The 18,243-nt window shown below is 37.9% G+C and overlaps 1 protein-coding gene across 1 annotated transcript in view; it reads right to left on the bottom strand.

The window, feature by feature from the left end:
• SYNE1 (spectrin repeat containing nuclear envelope protein 1) overlaps positions 1-18,243 on the bottom strand; it is a gene marked incomplete at its 5' end in the record, with an annotated part of 320,362 nt that overhangs the window by 283,006 nt on the left and 19,113 nt on the right. Inside the window, one exon of the mRNA XM_083348719.1 lies at positions 8,842-8,903. Coding sequence (XP_083204845.1) covers positions 8,842-8,903 — 62 coding nt within the window. The remainder of the gene's footprint in view (positions 1-8,841; positions 8,904-18,243) is intronic.

The following is an 18,243-nucleotide window of genomic DNA, read 5'->3' on the forward strand; positions in this document are numbered from 1 at the left end:
AGAAGAGCCTAATGCTGGGAAAGATTGAGGGCAAGAGAAGAATGGGGCAACAGAGAATGAGGTGGCTGAATGGAGTCACTGAAGCAGTAGGCGTGAGCTTAAATGGACTCCAGAAGGTGGTAGAAGACAGGAAGGCCTGGAGGAACATTGTCCATGGGGTCGCAATGGGTCAGACACAACTTCACAACTAACAACTACAACGATGCTTTCTGATACTTACTGCCTCCATTCCATAAATTCTATAAATATTTTATTTATTTTATTTATTTTAATTCCATTTATATCCCGCCCTTCTCTGAAGACTCAGGGCGGCTTACAAACTTAGCAGTAGCCTTCATTCTATGTATATGCCTGCTTATTAGGGCTTTCACACACACCCCAAGCGGCATTATTACAAAGTCAGCTTAATTGCCCCCAACAATCTGGGTCCTCATTTTACCTACCTCGGAAGGATGGAAGGCTGAGTCAACCTTGAGCCTGGTGGGATGCGAACCTGCACTAATTGCAGGCAGCTGGTGTTACTTAAGGAGGCATTAGCCCACTGCTCCACCAAGGCTCTGTGAGAGCATATGGTTGCTTATTTTGAAAATGTATGAACTATTTCAGTTCTAAAATGATTCCAAGTAGTGTGCACAAGGTGACAGCAATATAATACAAATGCAACATGTTATTAAAGTAATAAATCACTATTCAAAATCAGCAGTAAATCACTCATCTATCTGTGCCAAGAACCCACTACATTAAAACACTAATTATCCTCCTAAAGGACTTCTGAAACATGAGAGGTAGGAAAATGGGAATTACTCTTGCCTTGAACTGATAATCTGTCTCAAAGGAAGCAAAGCTGCTCAGACCAGGCCTGCTTTCATTCATATTTGCCCCAAGATGTGTGGGGAGGAAGGCTGCAGCCAGCAGTCGTTTCTTAGAGACTTAGACTTAGGCAGGATCTATCTGGGAAAGGCAGCCTTGTATATGCACAAAACATGCACTACAGGGTTTTATACAAGCACCTCTGGCTGCACTTAAAACCATATAGTTAGAGCAGCTCTCATATCAGCACACAAGCACAGGAGTTGCTGGATTTTGTATCATTTGAAGTGATCTTCAAGGAAAGCCCTATATTAAGTGATTTATAGTAATCTAGATAAAACTAGCAAGAGTAATAGCGACTGTGTTCAGTGCTTGTTCTAGGTGAAGCTGCTACTGATACCCTAAACACGGCTCTCCAAAGGCCTTCCTGATCATTGCTTTTCTCAATAGTTTTATGTAGATCTTAAATGGGAAAGGGAAAGAGACCAAGTCTGGGACAACCATAACGGAGCACTGAAGGGCCTGATTTCTCCCCCTTAATTCCAGGTTGCTTCTCTCCTTGATTAGTTTCCATCCATTGTTTCTTGTCTTGCCTTCTGGTGCTTTGGAGAATTAGTTGACCCCCTCTTTTTTTGTGACAGCCCCTCAAATACTGCTATCATGTCACCCCTAGTCCTTCTTTTCTCTAGACTAGCCAAACCAATTCCTGCAACCGTTCTTCATATGTTTTTGTCTCCAGGCCCTTAATTGTCTTAGCTGTTCTTCTTTGCACTTTTTCCAAAGTCTCAACATCTGGATGCAGTATTCTAGGTGTGGTCTTACTAAGGATTTATAAAGCAGTACTAATATTTCATGTGATCTTGATTCTATGCCTCTGTTTATACAACCAAGGATTGTATTAGCTTTTTTGGCTGCTGCCGCACACTGCTGGCTCATAGTCAAATGATCATCCACTAGGATTCCAAGGTCCCTCTCACAGTTGCTGTTTTTGAACCAGGTTTCGCCTACTCTGTACTGTAATAATAAAATGCAATGATATGATGTAAGAAGTATTGATATTATCCCAATAACCTTAAACATATGGTTTGTGGTTTTCATTTTAACACCGTGATATTTTAAAATTGTATAAGAAAATGTAAAATATTATTAATGATTATTTCTATGCATAATAGCGAGCATAAAAAAATGAACAGGGAACCTTTTAAAAGGTTATTAAATTGATTCCCCACTTCTCACTGGTGTTTATCACTTTAATTAATGCTAATTCAGAAATGTTTAATAAGTAAACATGTGGAGATTGATAACTTGGTGATGCTCTCAAATAACATGGTTTTAAGAGTGAGTAGGAATCAGATGGGCACATTTATTGATGAAACAAAATTAACCAGGATAATAAAAATGTTAAAAAAGCAAAAAACAAACAAACCTCCAAGTAGAAAAGTGCATGAAAATGCAATTCAAAGTGCAAAATATAAAAGCTTTTACATTATTATACATAAATGTAAAATATTTATATAGTAAACATATTTAAATGTTATACATAAATTCTAATGGAAAGTTCACCAGCAAAGAACCAGGAAATTGGTCTTGGAAGTGAGGTAAACAGTTTAGAGAAAATGTCAACCCACTCTGCGGCTCTTTTAAAAAGCTAAATAGGCCATGTAACATTAGCAAAGAAACCCATACTAAATTTGCCAGGGTTGTCATGTCTTTATAACAACCTACAGTACAATACAGTCATACTTACAATTACTATATCATGTAGACTGCTGTTTAAGACTTAAGGACTGCTCAAAAGGATTTAAAGAGTAAAGATGGCCAAAGGTCTCATTTTAAGAGGTAAAACAAATTCATGGAGGATATACATGTAGTCCTCAACTTAAAACAGTTCTCTTAGTGACCATTTAAAGTTGCAACAGCATTAAAAAAGGACTTATGACCGTTTTTCACACATATGAACATTGCAGTATCTCCACGGTCACGTGAATTATATCTGGATGCTTGACAACTAACTCACATCTATGATGGTTGCAATGTCCCGGGGGGTCATGTGATCCCTTTTTTCAACTTTATGACAAGGAAAGTCAATGGGGAAACCAGATTAACTTAACAACTGTGTTACTAATTTAACAACTGCAGGCATTCATTTAACGAATGTTGCAAGAAAAGTCGTAAAATGGGGCAAAACTCACTTAACAAATTTCTCACTTAGCAACATATTTTGGTCTCAATTGTGGTCATAGGTTGAGGACTACCTGTACAGTATCTGTTTTAATTCTTGCTCCTTTAACATCTAGATCTAATGGTATGGATGGTCCAATATTCACTGGTCATATTTTATTTTCTTATTCTTTACATACATATGTTAATTTTCCAAACAACGTGTGAGCTGAGTTAATAATCCATTAATACATATACAAATTTCATTTTTTGGTTTTCTTTTCCAACCATTTATAAAATAAGTTCCAACTTTCATAATATTCTGATTCTTCTTTATCTTTTAATCTCATAGTTAATCTGTCCATTTCTGCACATTCCAGTATCTTCTTTATTAGTTCTTTTTCTGATGGTACTCATTCATTTTTCCAGCATTGTACATAACTTATTCTTGCTGCAGTTATAATATGTAAAACCAAGTATGTATTTTGTTTATTAGTCTTTCCTGGTAGCATACCTAATAAAAATAATTCAGGATTAAATGTTACATGTTCTCCTAATACAGGGGTGTCAAACTCAATTTCATTGAGGGCCGCATCAGCTTTGCGGTTGCCCTCAAGGGGCCAGGTGGGTATGGCCAGGGTGGGCGTGGCCTACTGGGTGGGTGTGGCTAGAGTGCGTATGGCCTACTGGGTGGGCGTGGCCAGCTCTACATCATTGGCATCAAGGGTGCCTATGGGGGGGGCCTGGGCAGGAGTGGGACAGATCTGAGGGTCTCTGGCAGAAGGAGGGTCTCTGGGCCAGGGCCAAGGCAGTGGGGGCCGTTCCCTCACTGTTTCCAGGATGGCTTCGCGGGCCACATGAAACCACTTCGCGGGCCGAATCTGGCCCCCGGGCCTTGTGTTTTACATGTCTGTCCTAATATATTTTCTAGCCAAGTATGTATTTTCCTCCAATAAGCTTTTACTTTACCACATGTCCACCAAGTATGATAATATGTACCTATGCTACATTTACATTTCCAACATTTACCTGATACATTTTTAAACATTTTTGCTAATCTAGCTGGAGGTAAATGCCATCTATAGAACATTTTATACAAATTCTCTTTGTATGCAGTTGACATTGTCAATTTATAATTTCTCTCCCATAATTTTTGCCATTCTTCTAATTCTATATTATAACCAAAGTTCTCCGCCCATCTTGTCATTGACCCTTTGATTTGTTCACTTTCCATCTCTAAAGTTAACAAAAAATTATACAACTTTTTAATTAGTTTCTCATCAGAAGTTAATAATATCTTATCAAACACATTTTGTTCTTTATAAAATTCAAACATTTTCATGTCATTTTCATATTTATTTTGTATTTATAAATGTACCCACCATGACATGTTGATACCCTGATGTTCCAATTCTTGCTTCGATTTTAATGTCTCAATATTTAAAATATCTTTGTATGTCCACGTTTTTTCAAAATCTAACAAATTTACATGTGAAAAAGCTTCAATTGTTGATAACCACCCTGGAATTTTCACATATATTTTCATTTTGATTTTTTCCCATACAGTTATCAAAGAATTTCTAATACAGTGATTTTGAAAATATCTATGAATTTTGTCTTTCCCATACCATAGAAACGCGTGCCATCCCAACTGTAAATCGTGTCCCTCCAAACATAACAACCTTTTATTCCTAAGCATTATCCATACTTTCACCCATGTCAGTACAGATGCTTGATAATACAAAGTCCACTCAGGTAAACCAAAACCCCCATTTTCTTTAGTATCTTGCAAAGTTTTCTTTTTTATTCTAGCTTTTTTCCCCTGCCATATAAACTTCAGAACTAAGGAGTCCAACTCTTTAAAAAAAAAGGCCCCCAAGTTTTATCGGGATTGTCTGGAACAAGAATAAAATCTTAGGCTATACATTCATTTTAATTGTAGCTATCCCTCCTAGTAAAGACAGTTTTAAATTCTTCCATTTTTCCAGGTCTAACTTTATTTGTTTCAATAGTCTTATATAGTTGTCTTCTTTTAATGTTGAGCATTTAGCTGATAAATATATACCCAAGTATTTTACCTTTTTCACTATCTGTACCTCTACCACCTCTGATATTCGATTTTTTTGCTTATCCATTACATTTTTCACTATTATTTTAGTTTTTTTTTAATTAATTTTTAATCCCACTACTTCACCATATTGTTCCAATTTTTCCCACAATTTTGGAATCATCTTCAAGGGATCTTCCAAAATAAATACCAAATCATCAGCAAATGCTTGTAATTTCTATATTTCACCTTTTAACTCCAAACCTCTGATTTCTATACCTTGTCTTATAATTCGATTTAAGACTTCCAAAGTGAAAATGAATAGCAGAGGGGATAGAGGGCATCCTTGCCTTGTGCCTTTCCTTATTTCAAAGCTTTCAGTACAATCTCCGTTCACAATCACTTTGGCACTTTGTTTACTATATATTGTTTTTACCATATTTATAAAATTCTGACCAAAATCCATTACTTGTAATTGATAAATTAAAAACTGCCAAGAGAGATTATCAAATGCCTTTTGAGCATCTAAAAATACTAATGCCATTTGTTTCTCTGGATGTAATTCGTAATGTTCCAGTATGTCTATTATCATTCTTAAGTTACTTTTAATTTGTCTCTTTGGTAAAAAACCGTTTTGGTCTGGATGTATAAATTCAACCAAATATCTTTTCAATCTCTCCACCATTACTGAGGTAAAAAATTTATAATCCACATTAAGTAGTGAGATCGGTCTGTAATTCTTGATCTGAGTCAGATCTGAGTCATCTTTTGGTATTAAAGAAATGTTTGCTTCAATCCACGTTGCTGGCATTTTAGCTTCTATTAAAAGTAGATGGTCCAATATTCAATGTACCCTTGAGGTTTGTTTTTTTTTATCTTAAGTTCCAATAGACATTTCCCACTGTCCTCAGAATCAGAGTATGGATTTCTCCAGGTTTTATCCATAATCAATCAACTCTAGGACACCCAATACAGCCCAAAATGCAGTCCTCTTCACAGCCTATATCTGCTTTATTTAAGAACTATATTAACACTTCAGTTGGTTCTTCCCTGATGATAAAGCATAACTGTCATAGAAGATCTATGTCTTTTGTTTATCTCTTCCAAGTTCCTGTCTTATCTTTATGTTATGGGTTTTTTTTTTCCTTGGCTTCACACCTCTCATACCACCTCTTATTTTGCTTTATGTTATGAATTCCAAATTGCTATCCTGTTAGGACGCTGAGCTTGTCGATCAGAAGGTCGGCAGTTTGGCAGGTCGAATCCTGAGTGCCACGTAACAGAGTGAGTGCCTGTTACTTGTCCCAGCTTCTGCCAACCTAGCAGTTCGAAAGCACGTAAAAAATGCAAGTAGAAAAATAGGGACCACTACGGTGGGAAGGAAACAGCGTTCCGTGCACCTTTGGCGTCTAGTCATGCCGGCCACATGACCACGGAGACGTCCTCGGACAAGCGCTGGCTCTTCAGCTTTGAAACGGAGATGAGCACTGGCCCCTAGAGTTGGAAACGCTAGCACACATGTGCGGGGGAACCTTTACCTTTACCTTATTATGGATTCCAAGTATAACAAATCTGTTAGTGAGTACTAACTGTAATCTCCAACTGCTCTAACTATCCTCTAGGATCAGAGACAACATTTCTTCTGAAATGAAACCTGAGAATGAACATCTTTTGGAACAATCTGCCCCGATATATGACTGTCCTTTTAGAAAGGTAGTTAAGAGTCAGCATCTTTCCATGAGTGAATTCCGGTATAGGTGAAATGGCAAAGAGTGGAGACATCAACCAAGGCAAACGCTGAAGAACCAAGAGTTCCATGGAACCTCTCCAGATAAGGAGAGAACTGGATATTACCCACATGTGCTCCTCAAAGGGAAACCACAAGACAATGGTCTCCCACAGGTTTGAATGTATTCCATGAATGATCAGGTTTGAATGAACGCTATTCCCAGAGATATTTAAAGAATGGTTCAGAGTTTAGCAGTTACAATGTCACAATGTGAAACAAATTTTGCCTGGTATTAGAAGCAGAAACACTGGATAATAAAAAGCATAGATTATAAGACAAAGAAGGCAGTTAAAGCCAAGAAGTGACTATCCAAGAGAATGATCTGACTAGGGATTTTCTGCTACTGGAGATACAAAAGATGTTGGTTAAAGTTTGAAGATTAAGTGGAAATACAAATGATAAACCAAGAGAAAAACCCGGATAACAATTTTTATTGGATTTACAAAAGAGGTTAGCTAAAACCTCAAAGGAAACTTTGGGATGGGAAAAATAACTGAAGAGAGGAAAAAATTCTATGATAGCATCAGAATTGAATTAAAGACCATGATTGTTAGAAGTAAGAGGAAGGAAAATAAAAATGGATTATTTGACCAAGGTTAAAATAAGACATGTTTCTATAAAGCTCTGGGAACTCTTTTCAGACTTTTCACCAACACTAGGAGTGAAAAGTTGATGATTTATGGACTTGCATGGAGATAAGGCCTGAAGAAATGCATTCCCAATTGTTTGAGTTGCTATGTATTTTAGATGGGTTGCCACTGTATTGTTTTAGCTGGCTTTATGTATTATGCTGCTTTTCAATGGGTGGGGTATATTTTTCTTGACATTTGTATACTGCCAAAGGTCATGGTGAATTGAATGGCACTATATGTATGTGTGTGTGATAATTAAAATAATTGGACAGACAGGACAGACAAGAATTCTTCATGGTTCTATGGGATAAATTAAGCAGACAATTCCAATTTCCTGAAGATAAGATGAAATCAGTACTATGCATGTACAATCTATACACCAGCCAGCAATTTCCCTTGCTGTCATTCCACATATAGCTCTGTCACATTTAGCAATAGTAATGGTACTTTATACCTCTCTCTGGGCAGTTGAAATGTCAGCATATTGCCTCCAACAATCGGAGTATTCATTTTACCAAACTCGGAGGGATGGAAGGCTGAGTTAACTTTGAACCCCATCAGGATTGAAATACAGAATGTGGGCAGAGTTAGCCTGCAATACTGCATTCTAACCACTGTACCACCAGGCCTCTTGTTCCAGGGCTATTTCTCCAAAATTTGCTCCAGAAGATTGGAAAATTATCCTGAGCCATTTTTAATGTGGAAAAATTGCCTTCTTCTCTGTTGGATTCATTCACTAAATTTTCCCAGTTTCATCCCTCTAAAAAGTGAAGAGTACGATTTCAACAATGATATTTGTTCTTAATCTTATTAAAAGATGTGGGAAGTATTCAATAATAAGTGAATGAAAATCCACAGCTTGTTTCCAATCTCTGAGCAAAGATATGGCTACTTCCAATTTCTAAGCAGGAGTGTGGGGTGTTAAAATTTCAAAAACTAAAGGCAGAATTTTGTACACTTGCTTAGAAGAAAATACTATTATAATGTGACATTCTGAAAATACAAGCTGGAAAAAAATCTGGTATCATTTTGTTTGCTTTTTAAAATCAACATAATAATTAATCAAAACAATCATACATTTTAAAGATATTTTTTTAAAAAGAGAATAATAGTTTTGAAACACAAGTACATATAAACTTTCCTTTTCCTTTTTAGTTTCCTTTCCAGCATTATTCAGGAAACACATGCTGTAGTGATAATAGCTGTCTCTTTTGCTATAAAAATATTAATTATGGGACAGTTTTGGTTCTAAATCACTTCAAAGGGCAAAGCAATATTATCCATTTTATCCAGTTTTCTTTCAGAGATAATGGTCTCTTTTTACAAGTGGTAGATCTTGTTTCAAGTCTTCTGATTTACTACTTAAGCATTTTTACTATGTAAAAAGCAGAATAATGTCTTACCTTGGCTAGATGCGTGTTGATCCACTTCGTGAAAGTCCGCTTTTGCACAGATTCTTGTTCATCTTAAAAAGGAAGAAAAAAATTAAAAGTAATGATAAATTGGTATTTCAGATATATTTCTCTATGTCAGGGGTCTTCAAACCTGGCCCTTTTATGACTTGTGGACTTCAATTCCCAGAATTCCTCAGCCAGGCATGCTGGCTGAGGAATTGTGGGAGTTGAAGCCCACAAGTTATAAGAGGGCCAAGTTTGAAGACCCCTGCTCTATGTCACGAGCAGTAATTTAGCTCCTTATGATGCATGTATGGTAAGAACAGAGGAAGATAGCATGTGGCCTCTGCAGTTTTTATGTCAGTACCACTACAGGTAGTCCTCAACTAATGACTGGTCACTTAAAAAAGTTTTAGCTTATAACAGACTTTCCCAGAGCTATGTATGACCCATTTTTGAAGTTATAGTGGTTGCACCTACCACTCTAGAGGCTGCAATGAGAAGAGGCTGCCCCAACATTCTGTGACTTGTCATAGCTCTATGGCAGCCATTTTCTCAAACGGGTGATGATAAAATATGTTAAAGGCTTTACTATAAGCCTTTAAGCAAAATCACAATTGATTTAACTAAAGCTGCAGAACAGTTTCATTGGTGCTGTATCAGGCTGAGTTATTTATTTTACCTTGCTGAATAAACTATACCTAGGAGACTTTACCACATACTAAACAAGAAGCAAATAAGCTGCAAAGCAGCTTATTGTATTATTATTTTTTTAAAAAAATATCAGGTAACAAGACATGAATAGGAGAATATTTTTCCAGCAACCAACAACTTGACACTGAAAACTATTGAGATCTTAACATCCTGCTTAGATTTAGCTGTCATTCGTCAGAAAAGCACTTGCTGAATTCCTCCATGTAAGAAATATTGTTCTCGTTCACAAGAAGTCCTATTTTGAGTTCCTTAAATAACATTTCCGTGTGTGATAATCAGCTTTTTATACACCATTTGATAGCTGCATTCCCTAGGGATTGTTGGTACTTCAACTTCACTTTGAGATCATACAAAGCTTTTTACATCCACAGGGGGTAATGCCAAGCTGATTTTCCTTGAAAAATTGGGATTTATCAGCTTATCCTCAGAATTCCATGAAACACACTGTTTTCAAATTTTCTTCTGAGCAGAGCTGAAATAAAATTTACTTTCTGAAGCAGCTTGTCTAATGTTACTGTCATTTTGATATAATGCCTGGAGGTTTTCCAAAGCTTGGGCAATGTTATGCTATCCATCCTCAATTAACTGCTTGAAGGTCACAACAAAAATAAAGTGCATTTGAGGGGAGTATCCATCGCTTCTTTTCTCAGCAAAGTATATAAGTAGATAAAAGTAGATAAAACCAGTATAGAAAGGATGTGACTGGGACTTTGGCTAATTAAAAGGGTAAAATCACCATAACCATTTTCATTCATTCACTTCTGCAATTGTTCTCAGACTTTCCTTTCTTAAGCTCCCTATCAAATTGTTATAACCAAAACTAAAACTGAAATCAATTGGTTATACTGTAATTTCAAAAGTTAAGCCTATGCCTTACCTATGGTAGATTTCTTATGAATCTCAACTCTGATAAACATGCAACTGATTTAGAGTCACTGCCTTAATGTATAATATCTCAGTGCATTCCCAGAGTTAAAAAGTCAAGTAATGAATGAAATAATAATTAAATTAAATAATAGTAGCATGCACAAAGAGGAAATTATGTTTGTCCCCTGCCCCAATTTATTCTTTTGTTTTTACGGCAGACAATTACCATATTTAGATGTTGAATAGATACATTAAATCTCCTTCCAGTCAAGCTTAGCTCTTTGTGTCTGTAAGGACACTTCCACATAGTTTTCGTGGCACCAATTTAGAAGTGATTTATTTATTTCTGGGATGTTGTTAATGTGATATTTCCTAATGGTCTCCCATCTAACTAAGTAGGTCTGGCACTGCTTAGCTTTCTGAAGTTTGCCAAAGTCGGTTGCAATGTCCATGAGTAAAATGCATACTATTAAACCTGGAGAACCTTTAGTATAGGTAGTGCTTAATTACAACAGTAATTAAGCCCAGAATTATGGTCGTTGACAGGACCCACCCCAATCCACGTCTTAGGAAAACAAAAACTCTTGGAGTCAGTTCTAGTCCAAAAGGGATTTTTACTAGGACATGCTTGGTTGTGGAAATACAAGACAGGACTTAGTATTGTTTTACAAATTGAAATTTTATAAAGGGTTCCCGGTTCAACCCCCCCTTCCCTCAACCCCATCTGGTCAGCCCCCATCATTTTACTTCATGTCATCCCTTTCGTGGGAAAAAAGGAACTTCAAATCTTTATGGTTATTGCCTTCTTCCTCTACAGAATTAAACGAAGACACAGGCCAGATGCCTTCTTCTCTAACCCTCCCTTTTGTTCCCCCAGTTCAAAAGATTTCCCCTTGGTCTTTGAAATAACCTGAGGCAGGCTGAATCCACATGCACTCCTCCTTCCTCAGAAGATGGCAGAATCCATGGGGGGGGGGATAATGTTTTAAACATACATTTATGAATGTGATATAAATGGATTCTGACAGTCGTAAGTCATCACATCATTAAGCAGGTCATCATGTGGCCACACCCAATGTTATGAACTTTTTTGCAGCAGTTGTTAAATGAATCCCTTTTTTTATCCAATGGGCATTTTTTGCCAGAACTGGAAATAAATGTCAGAAACTGGCAAAAACCATCAGAAATTGCAGTTATGTGACCACAGGCCATTGCAAATGGCCCAAAGAGTGAGATCGTTGCCAAGTGCCCAAAATGTGATTGTGTGGTTTATGCGGCCATCATAACTTAAAAATGGGTCAAAACAGCTTTTTTTTGGGGGGGGAGGGTTTGTCTGTTGTAACTTATTTTATTTATTTATTTATTTATATATTTATACCGCCCTTCTCCCTAAGGACTCAGGGCAGTGTACAGGGCAATAAATATAAAAAAGCAGAATACAAAAGTTAAAAAACGATTAAATATTTAGCCCAGTTTAAAACAGTATTAAAACATATTAAAACCCCAACCCTAACCCATCAGACCAGGTCAGAACTGCTCGAATAGATATGTTTTTAAGTCGCGCCGGAAGGAGCGGAGGTCGGGGGCCGTCCGGAGCTCAACCGGCAAGCGGTTCCATAGGTCTGGCGCGCCCACAGAGAACGCTCTCCCACTGGGGGCCACCAATCGGCATTCTTTGATCGGAGGCACCCTGAGGAGGCCCTCTCTGTGGAAGCGCACTGGACGGAGGGAAGTTGACGCCGGCCGCAGGTGTTGCCGTAGGTAATCCGGACCCATGCCATGTAGGGCTTTGTAAGTCATTACTAACACCTTGAATCTCACCCGGAGGACAACCGGCAGCCAATGCAGCTCGCGGAGCAAAGGTGTAGCATGGGAGTATCGGGAGACCCCCAGCACAACTCGCGCGGCTGCATTTTGCACCAGTTGGAGCCTCCGAGTGGACTTCAAGGGCAGCCCCATGTAGAGAGCATTACAGTAGTCTAGACGAGAAGTCACGAGCGCATGAGTGACTGTACGCAAGGCATCCTGGTCTAGATAGGGTCGCAACTGGTGCACCAGGCGAACCTGGGCAAAGGCCCCCCTAGTCACAGCTCCGATATGCTCTTCTAAAGAGAGCTGTGAATCTAGAAGGACCCCCAAGTTGCGCGCCCTATCTACGGGGGGTAATAGCTCACCCCCCATGGCCAAAGATGGAATAATCGGAATTTCCTGGGATGCCGGCACGAACAGCCACTCAGTCTTGTCAGGGTTGAGTCGAAGCCTGTTCCTCCCCATCCAGACCCGGACCGCCTCCAGGCAGCGGGACATCACATCGAGGGCATCACTGGGGTGGTTTGGGGTCGAAATAAAAACTTTGCATGATGACTAAGCAACCGGTCCTACATCAATAATTACCTGTATAAAACACAGCTTTTTCAGCACAGCTTTTAATGCTGTATAATTTCTGTATCCCAGAACAGGTAGTTGACTCATGACCACAAGTGAACCCAAAATTTATATTGCTAAACGAGACAGTTAAGTGAATTTTTCTCCGTTTTTCGACCTTCCTTGCCACAGTTGTTAAGTGAATCACTGCAGTTAAGTTCGTAATACAGTTGTTAAGGGAACCTGGCTTCCTCAATGACTTTGCTTGTTAGAAGATTGCAGAAGGTGATCACATGAAAGCAGCTTCTTTCTCTTTCGGAGCATAAAGAAAAACAAACCAAAAAAACCCCTAAACTACTTTTTTTTCCCCCTGAACACACTGTATTTGTTTCACTGACTTTGGTTCTTTGAAAACTGTCCTATAAACAGACTCTAAATCAGACAGAAGATTTTACCAAGGAAACCAGGGAAATTCCTTTCTAGGTGTTGCCATGACAATAAGTGTCTCTATCATTGCTTTCATTCTTACTGCTTTTCAGCAAAGGGAGCAGGTTTCCTTCCCGACTAATAACATTGCATCCATAGCCTGTTCAGTTGATAAGGATCTCGATATAACTGGGCCCTGAAATATGCAGGTAAGAACTTAAAAATATAGTTCTTGCCTTGTTCCCACAGCAGACCTTAATTACAAGCCAGTGAAAGGAGAACCTAGTAAATGACACTACCTAACAAAAATGAAAAACAAGTATAAAAATTATGTTCGTATTTTATAATATTTTATGATCGTTTAACAAGTATCTTCTATTTGAAGAATGGAATATCTAATATTAAAATAATCATAAATGCTTTATGTATTGTATATAATGTCGCACAGAATCAAGGCTTATTTTGGAAAATAATGACTGAACCAATAACTCATGTTCTGAAAACCTTACACAATTATTTTCGTAAGAAAAATAATTTTCTTAAATTTTTTTTTAAACCCCAAGGTAGCCCAACACTGTGATTTAATACAAGTAGCCATCAACTTACAAAAATTCATTTAGTGACCTTTCAAAGTTACAATGACACTGAAAAAAGTGACTGACCGTATTTCACAGTTACAACCTTTGCAGCATCCCCATGATCATGTGATCAAAATTCAGATGCTTCGCAACTGGCTTATATATGTGACCATTGCTGTGTCCCAAGGTCATGTGATGACCTTTTGCGACCTTCTGACAAGCAAAGTCAGAGGGGAAACCAGATTCACTTAATAACTGGGTTACTAATGTATTAACTGCGGTGATTCACCTAACAACTGAGGTAAGAAAGGTCATAAAATGGGGCAAACCTCACTATATCAAGATATAACAGAAATTTTGGGTTCACTTGCGGTCGTAAGTCAAGGAATACCTGTATATCAGAGTGGAATGGTTAAAAGACATGAAACGGAAACTAAGCGTCAGCTGATCCAGAATGCAGTAGCACATATGAGGCACTCCATGGTGCACCCGTGTAACATTGCAGCCATATGAGCTGCAATGGCCTCTCACCAGGCTTCCAGGTGTAGTTCATGGTGCTGGTTGTCCTACATGGCATGAGGCCAGTGGCTTGCAGGAACACCTCTCCCCAATGGTTTCTGCCTAGCCCAATAGATTCAGCAGAATGGGCATGCTCTAGGCCCCATTGCTGAAACAGAGCCACTGGGTGGGTCCCCAGAAGCATCCCTTCTCTGTTATGTGGAATAACTTCCCCCTCTCTGGCAGCCCCATCTCTGCTTGCCTTTTAGAAGGTCACAAAGTTCTGGATCTTGCTCCAAGCAAGAATTATGAACCAAGATATGAATGGACTTAATGGACTTCTGGAGCGGGTTAATCAGTTATGAGACTTCAATGTATTTTTTCCCTCCTGTAAAGGATTGTGACTTTGGTCCTGGTTTGTTCACTGCCTCAGCGCTTTGCTCAAAATACATAAAACTGTGCCAAGTCAGTGTTGAGTTCTGACAACTGCCTGAATGAATCCCTGTAGATTTTTGGGGGGAGATGTTGGAAATGGTTTGCTCTTGCCTCATTCCTACAGCTGAGGGAGTAATGGGCCAAGGTCATCCAGCTGGCTTCTTGTCAGAGATGGGACTAAAACATATGGCTCCCAGTTCCCATCTCAGTGCTTTTATCACTAGACCAACCTGGCTCTTAAATATACTAATATTGATGGCATTTTTACTAATTCTACAGAATATGATTGTCCCAGGAACAGTTTACTCTTTGAGATAAGATTGTAGGGTAGTGGAGCACTTTGAGTAAATTAGTTTATTTAATTTATAGTAAATTAGCACTGGCTACATACATGAATATGATATTCATGCTGCTTTTACTCAGTGATTACTCTGGATATCGTCCAGCTTTCTGAAAACGAAATTTACGATGTAATACATTAACATAATAAAAAGAGAGAGAGAAACTGCAACCGACAATCTGGGTGTGTATTTTGAATTCCAGGTGCTGCAATGTGTAAACTCTAAGCTTACTTAAGTGAATTAATTCTAGAAAACAATTTTCCCCCTTTTCTAATACCGTAATATAAATAGGTGTTTACTGCACAATGCTGTATTTACTGTGGTTACATTCTGGTAATAGTTTAGCATGTATAAACATTATAGATTTCATTGTTAACTCTTACCAGAAATGAGTGGGTTATAAAAATACTTAAAATGAACAATCTACCTTCCTATTATTGAGCACAGGTGAAATCAATGACTACTATCCACTGATGGAATCAAATAAACAAGGGAGTGCATTTATTTTGCCTAGGAAAAATTTCACTCTGGGATTTTCAACATCAGAAGTTGAAGATATATACTGTAGAAGAAGTGGCACAATACAAAAAAGAAGTATTATGTTCCACATCCTGAATTTCAACTTTTGCTTTACTATGCATGCTCTTCTATCTAAATTTTCTGTATGCACCAGTAAGTAAAATAGAAGAGAATATTTTAAGATCAGGGTTGAATTGTGGAGTCTGTGGTGCTCTCTGAGTGTTGTGGTTTATCTTGCATATGTTTCATTACCAAACTAAGTAACATCATCAATGATGGTAATGAAACATCTGGAAGAAAACCAAGCTCAGAGAACACTAAGGACCTGGCACAAATTTAATTTAATTTAATTTAATTTAATAATTTGATTTCTATACCGCCCTTCTCCCGAAGGACTCAGGGCGGTGAACAGGGCAATACACAATAAAAATCGAATACAAAAATTAAAAAACCATTAAACATCATGCCCATAAAATCAATACATATTAAGGTTAAAACTGGTTTTAAAAACCCAACCCCATCCCGTCAGACCAGGCCAGCTTGTTCGAAAAAGAATGTTTTAAGATCGCGCCGGAAGGAGCGAAGTTCGGGGGCCGTCCGGAGCTCAACCGGTAAGCGGTTCCAGAGGTCTGGCATGCCCACAGAGAACGCTCTCCCCCTGGGGGTCACCAATCGGCATTCTTTGATCGGCGGCACCCTGAGGAGGCCCTCTCTGTGGGAGCGCACTGGACGGAGGGAAGTTGACGCCGGTCGCAGGTGTTGCCGTAGGTAATCTGGACCCATGCCATGAAGGGCTTTGTAAGTCATAACTAACACCTTGAACCTCATGAACCTCACCCGGAACCTCACCCAATAAGTATACATGGACATAATTGCAATGTTTATTTAAATAATTAAGTGTCTGCTGCAGTTCAAAATATTTCTTGAACAGGAATGCACATAGCCCATTATCTTTACAATTATCAACTTCTGACAGAAGTATTTTATCTCTTCTACTGTATTTGCTCTATTTACAACTCAAGAATGTATCAAAATTATCTGCAGTGTGGATTATTTTTTAATGGAACTGAATCAATGTTTACTTTCTGTTTTAAACTGCTATTTTGATAGATTCACAAGTGTACATTACCCTATCTAAATAATAGTCTCCTATTATTTTGAGGCTATTATTATCAATTACAAATTAATTCAAGGAGATAATTCATTGTGTTTGAAAATGGAAGTCTGAACAATAATGGAACATTCTGAAGGATGTTAGGTAAAAATATAACAGCAGAAGTTATTTTTTTCCAAGGTACCAATCATCACTTTATTTTCTGGCACAGGTAGTCCTCGATTTACAAAATTCATTTAGTAACCATTTGAAATTACAACAGCACTTTAAAAAGTGACTTATGAAAGTTTTTCACCGTTACAGCATCACCATGGTCACATGATCAAAATTCAGAAGCTTGGCAACTGATTCATATTTATGACAGTTGCAGTGTCCTGGGATCATGTGATCACCTTTTGCAATCTTCTAACAAGCAAAGTCAATGAGGGAGCCAGGTTCCCTTAACAACTGTACTACGAACTTAACTGCAGTGATTCACTTAGCAACTATGGCAAGGAAGGTCGTAAAATGGAGCAAAGTTCACTTAACTGTCTCGTTTAGCAATATCAATTTTGGGCTTAATTGTGGTCATAAGTCAACTACCTGTACTTGGATACAGAAATTATATACAGCATTAAAAACCACGCTAACTTCAATAATGTGGTGTTCTAGGCTAAAGAAGTTATGCATAAATGCATACAAAGCCATTCTTCACCACAGCTCTGACACAATGCTGATATATTTTATGTAACTTATATGAATTGATAAACAGCCTGTTTCTAAGTAGCAAGGATGAATCACAGAAGGTAGAGTGATTTTATACCACTTCCTGTGTTGCTGGAAACAAAGACTATCAAACCACAACTCATAGTCAGGATATACTTCTTGCCCACTTTCATGGACCAGCAAGAGATAAAAAGATTTGCAGCACATGCTATATTTCTAGATAATGGCAAACATACTTGCCAACTTTAGCTTCCTTATATTTCTTTTATTTACCCTTCAAACTATAGAGGGCTAAATAGCTTTGACAATCAACACATAAAACAGATCATGTAATATAAATGAACACTTCCAAGAAACTGCATTTTAAGGACTCAGAAAAACTGAACTCAAGGAGCTATTGTAGAATTTTGAAAACCTTGGAACATTAGGTATCAAATCAATTTTTAAGGAATTTTTTTTAGTGCTATAGCATAATATTTAAATAATTAAAATAAGCACAATGGTTATAATTTATTTACTTTTCTATTTATATATTAAATTTCTATGCTGGCCAGCTGAAAGAGGTGACTCTAATGCAGGGGTGTCAAACTGCCGGCCCACAGGCCGGATGCGTCATGCGGAAGCCATGCCCACCCCATTGACGGCAATGGCAAAACAGTCCCAATATGTTGCACAACGTCATGCGACGTCGCGAGTTTGACATGTCTGCTCTAATGGGTATAGTTCTGTTACCCGATTCTCTCATCCTTTCTTCAAACTTACTTGTAATTTTATTTTTAAAAAATCATCCGAACTATTAAGAAAATACTTTCTCCATGTAGAGTATTAAGACAGCAAGCTACACATAACA

The sequence above is a fragment of the Vipera ursinii genome (assembly GCF_947247035.1).
Source record: "Vipera ursinii genome assembly, chromosome: 1".
Classification (NCBI taxonomy): Eukaryota; Metazoa; Chordata; class Lepidosauria; order Squamata; family Viperidae; genus Vipera; species Vipera ursinii.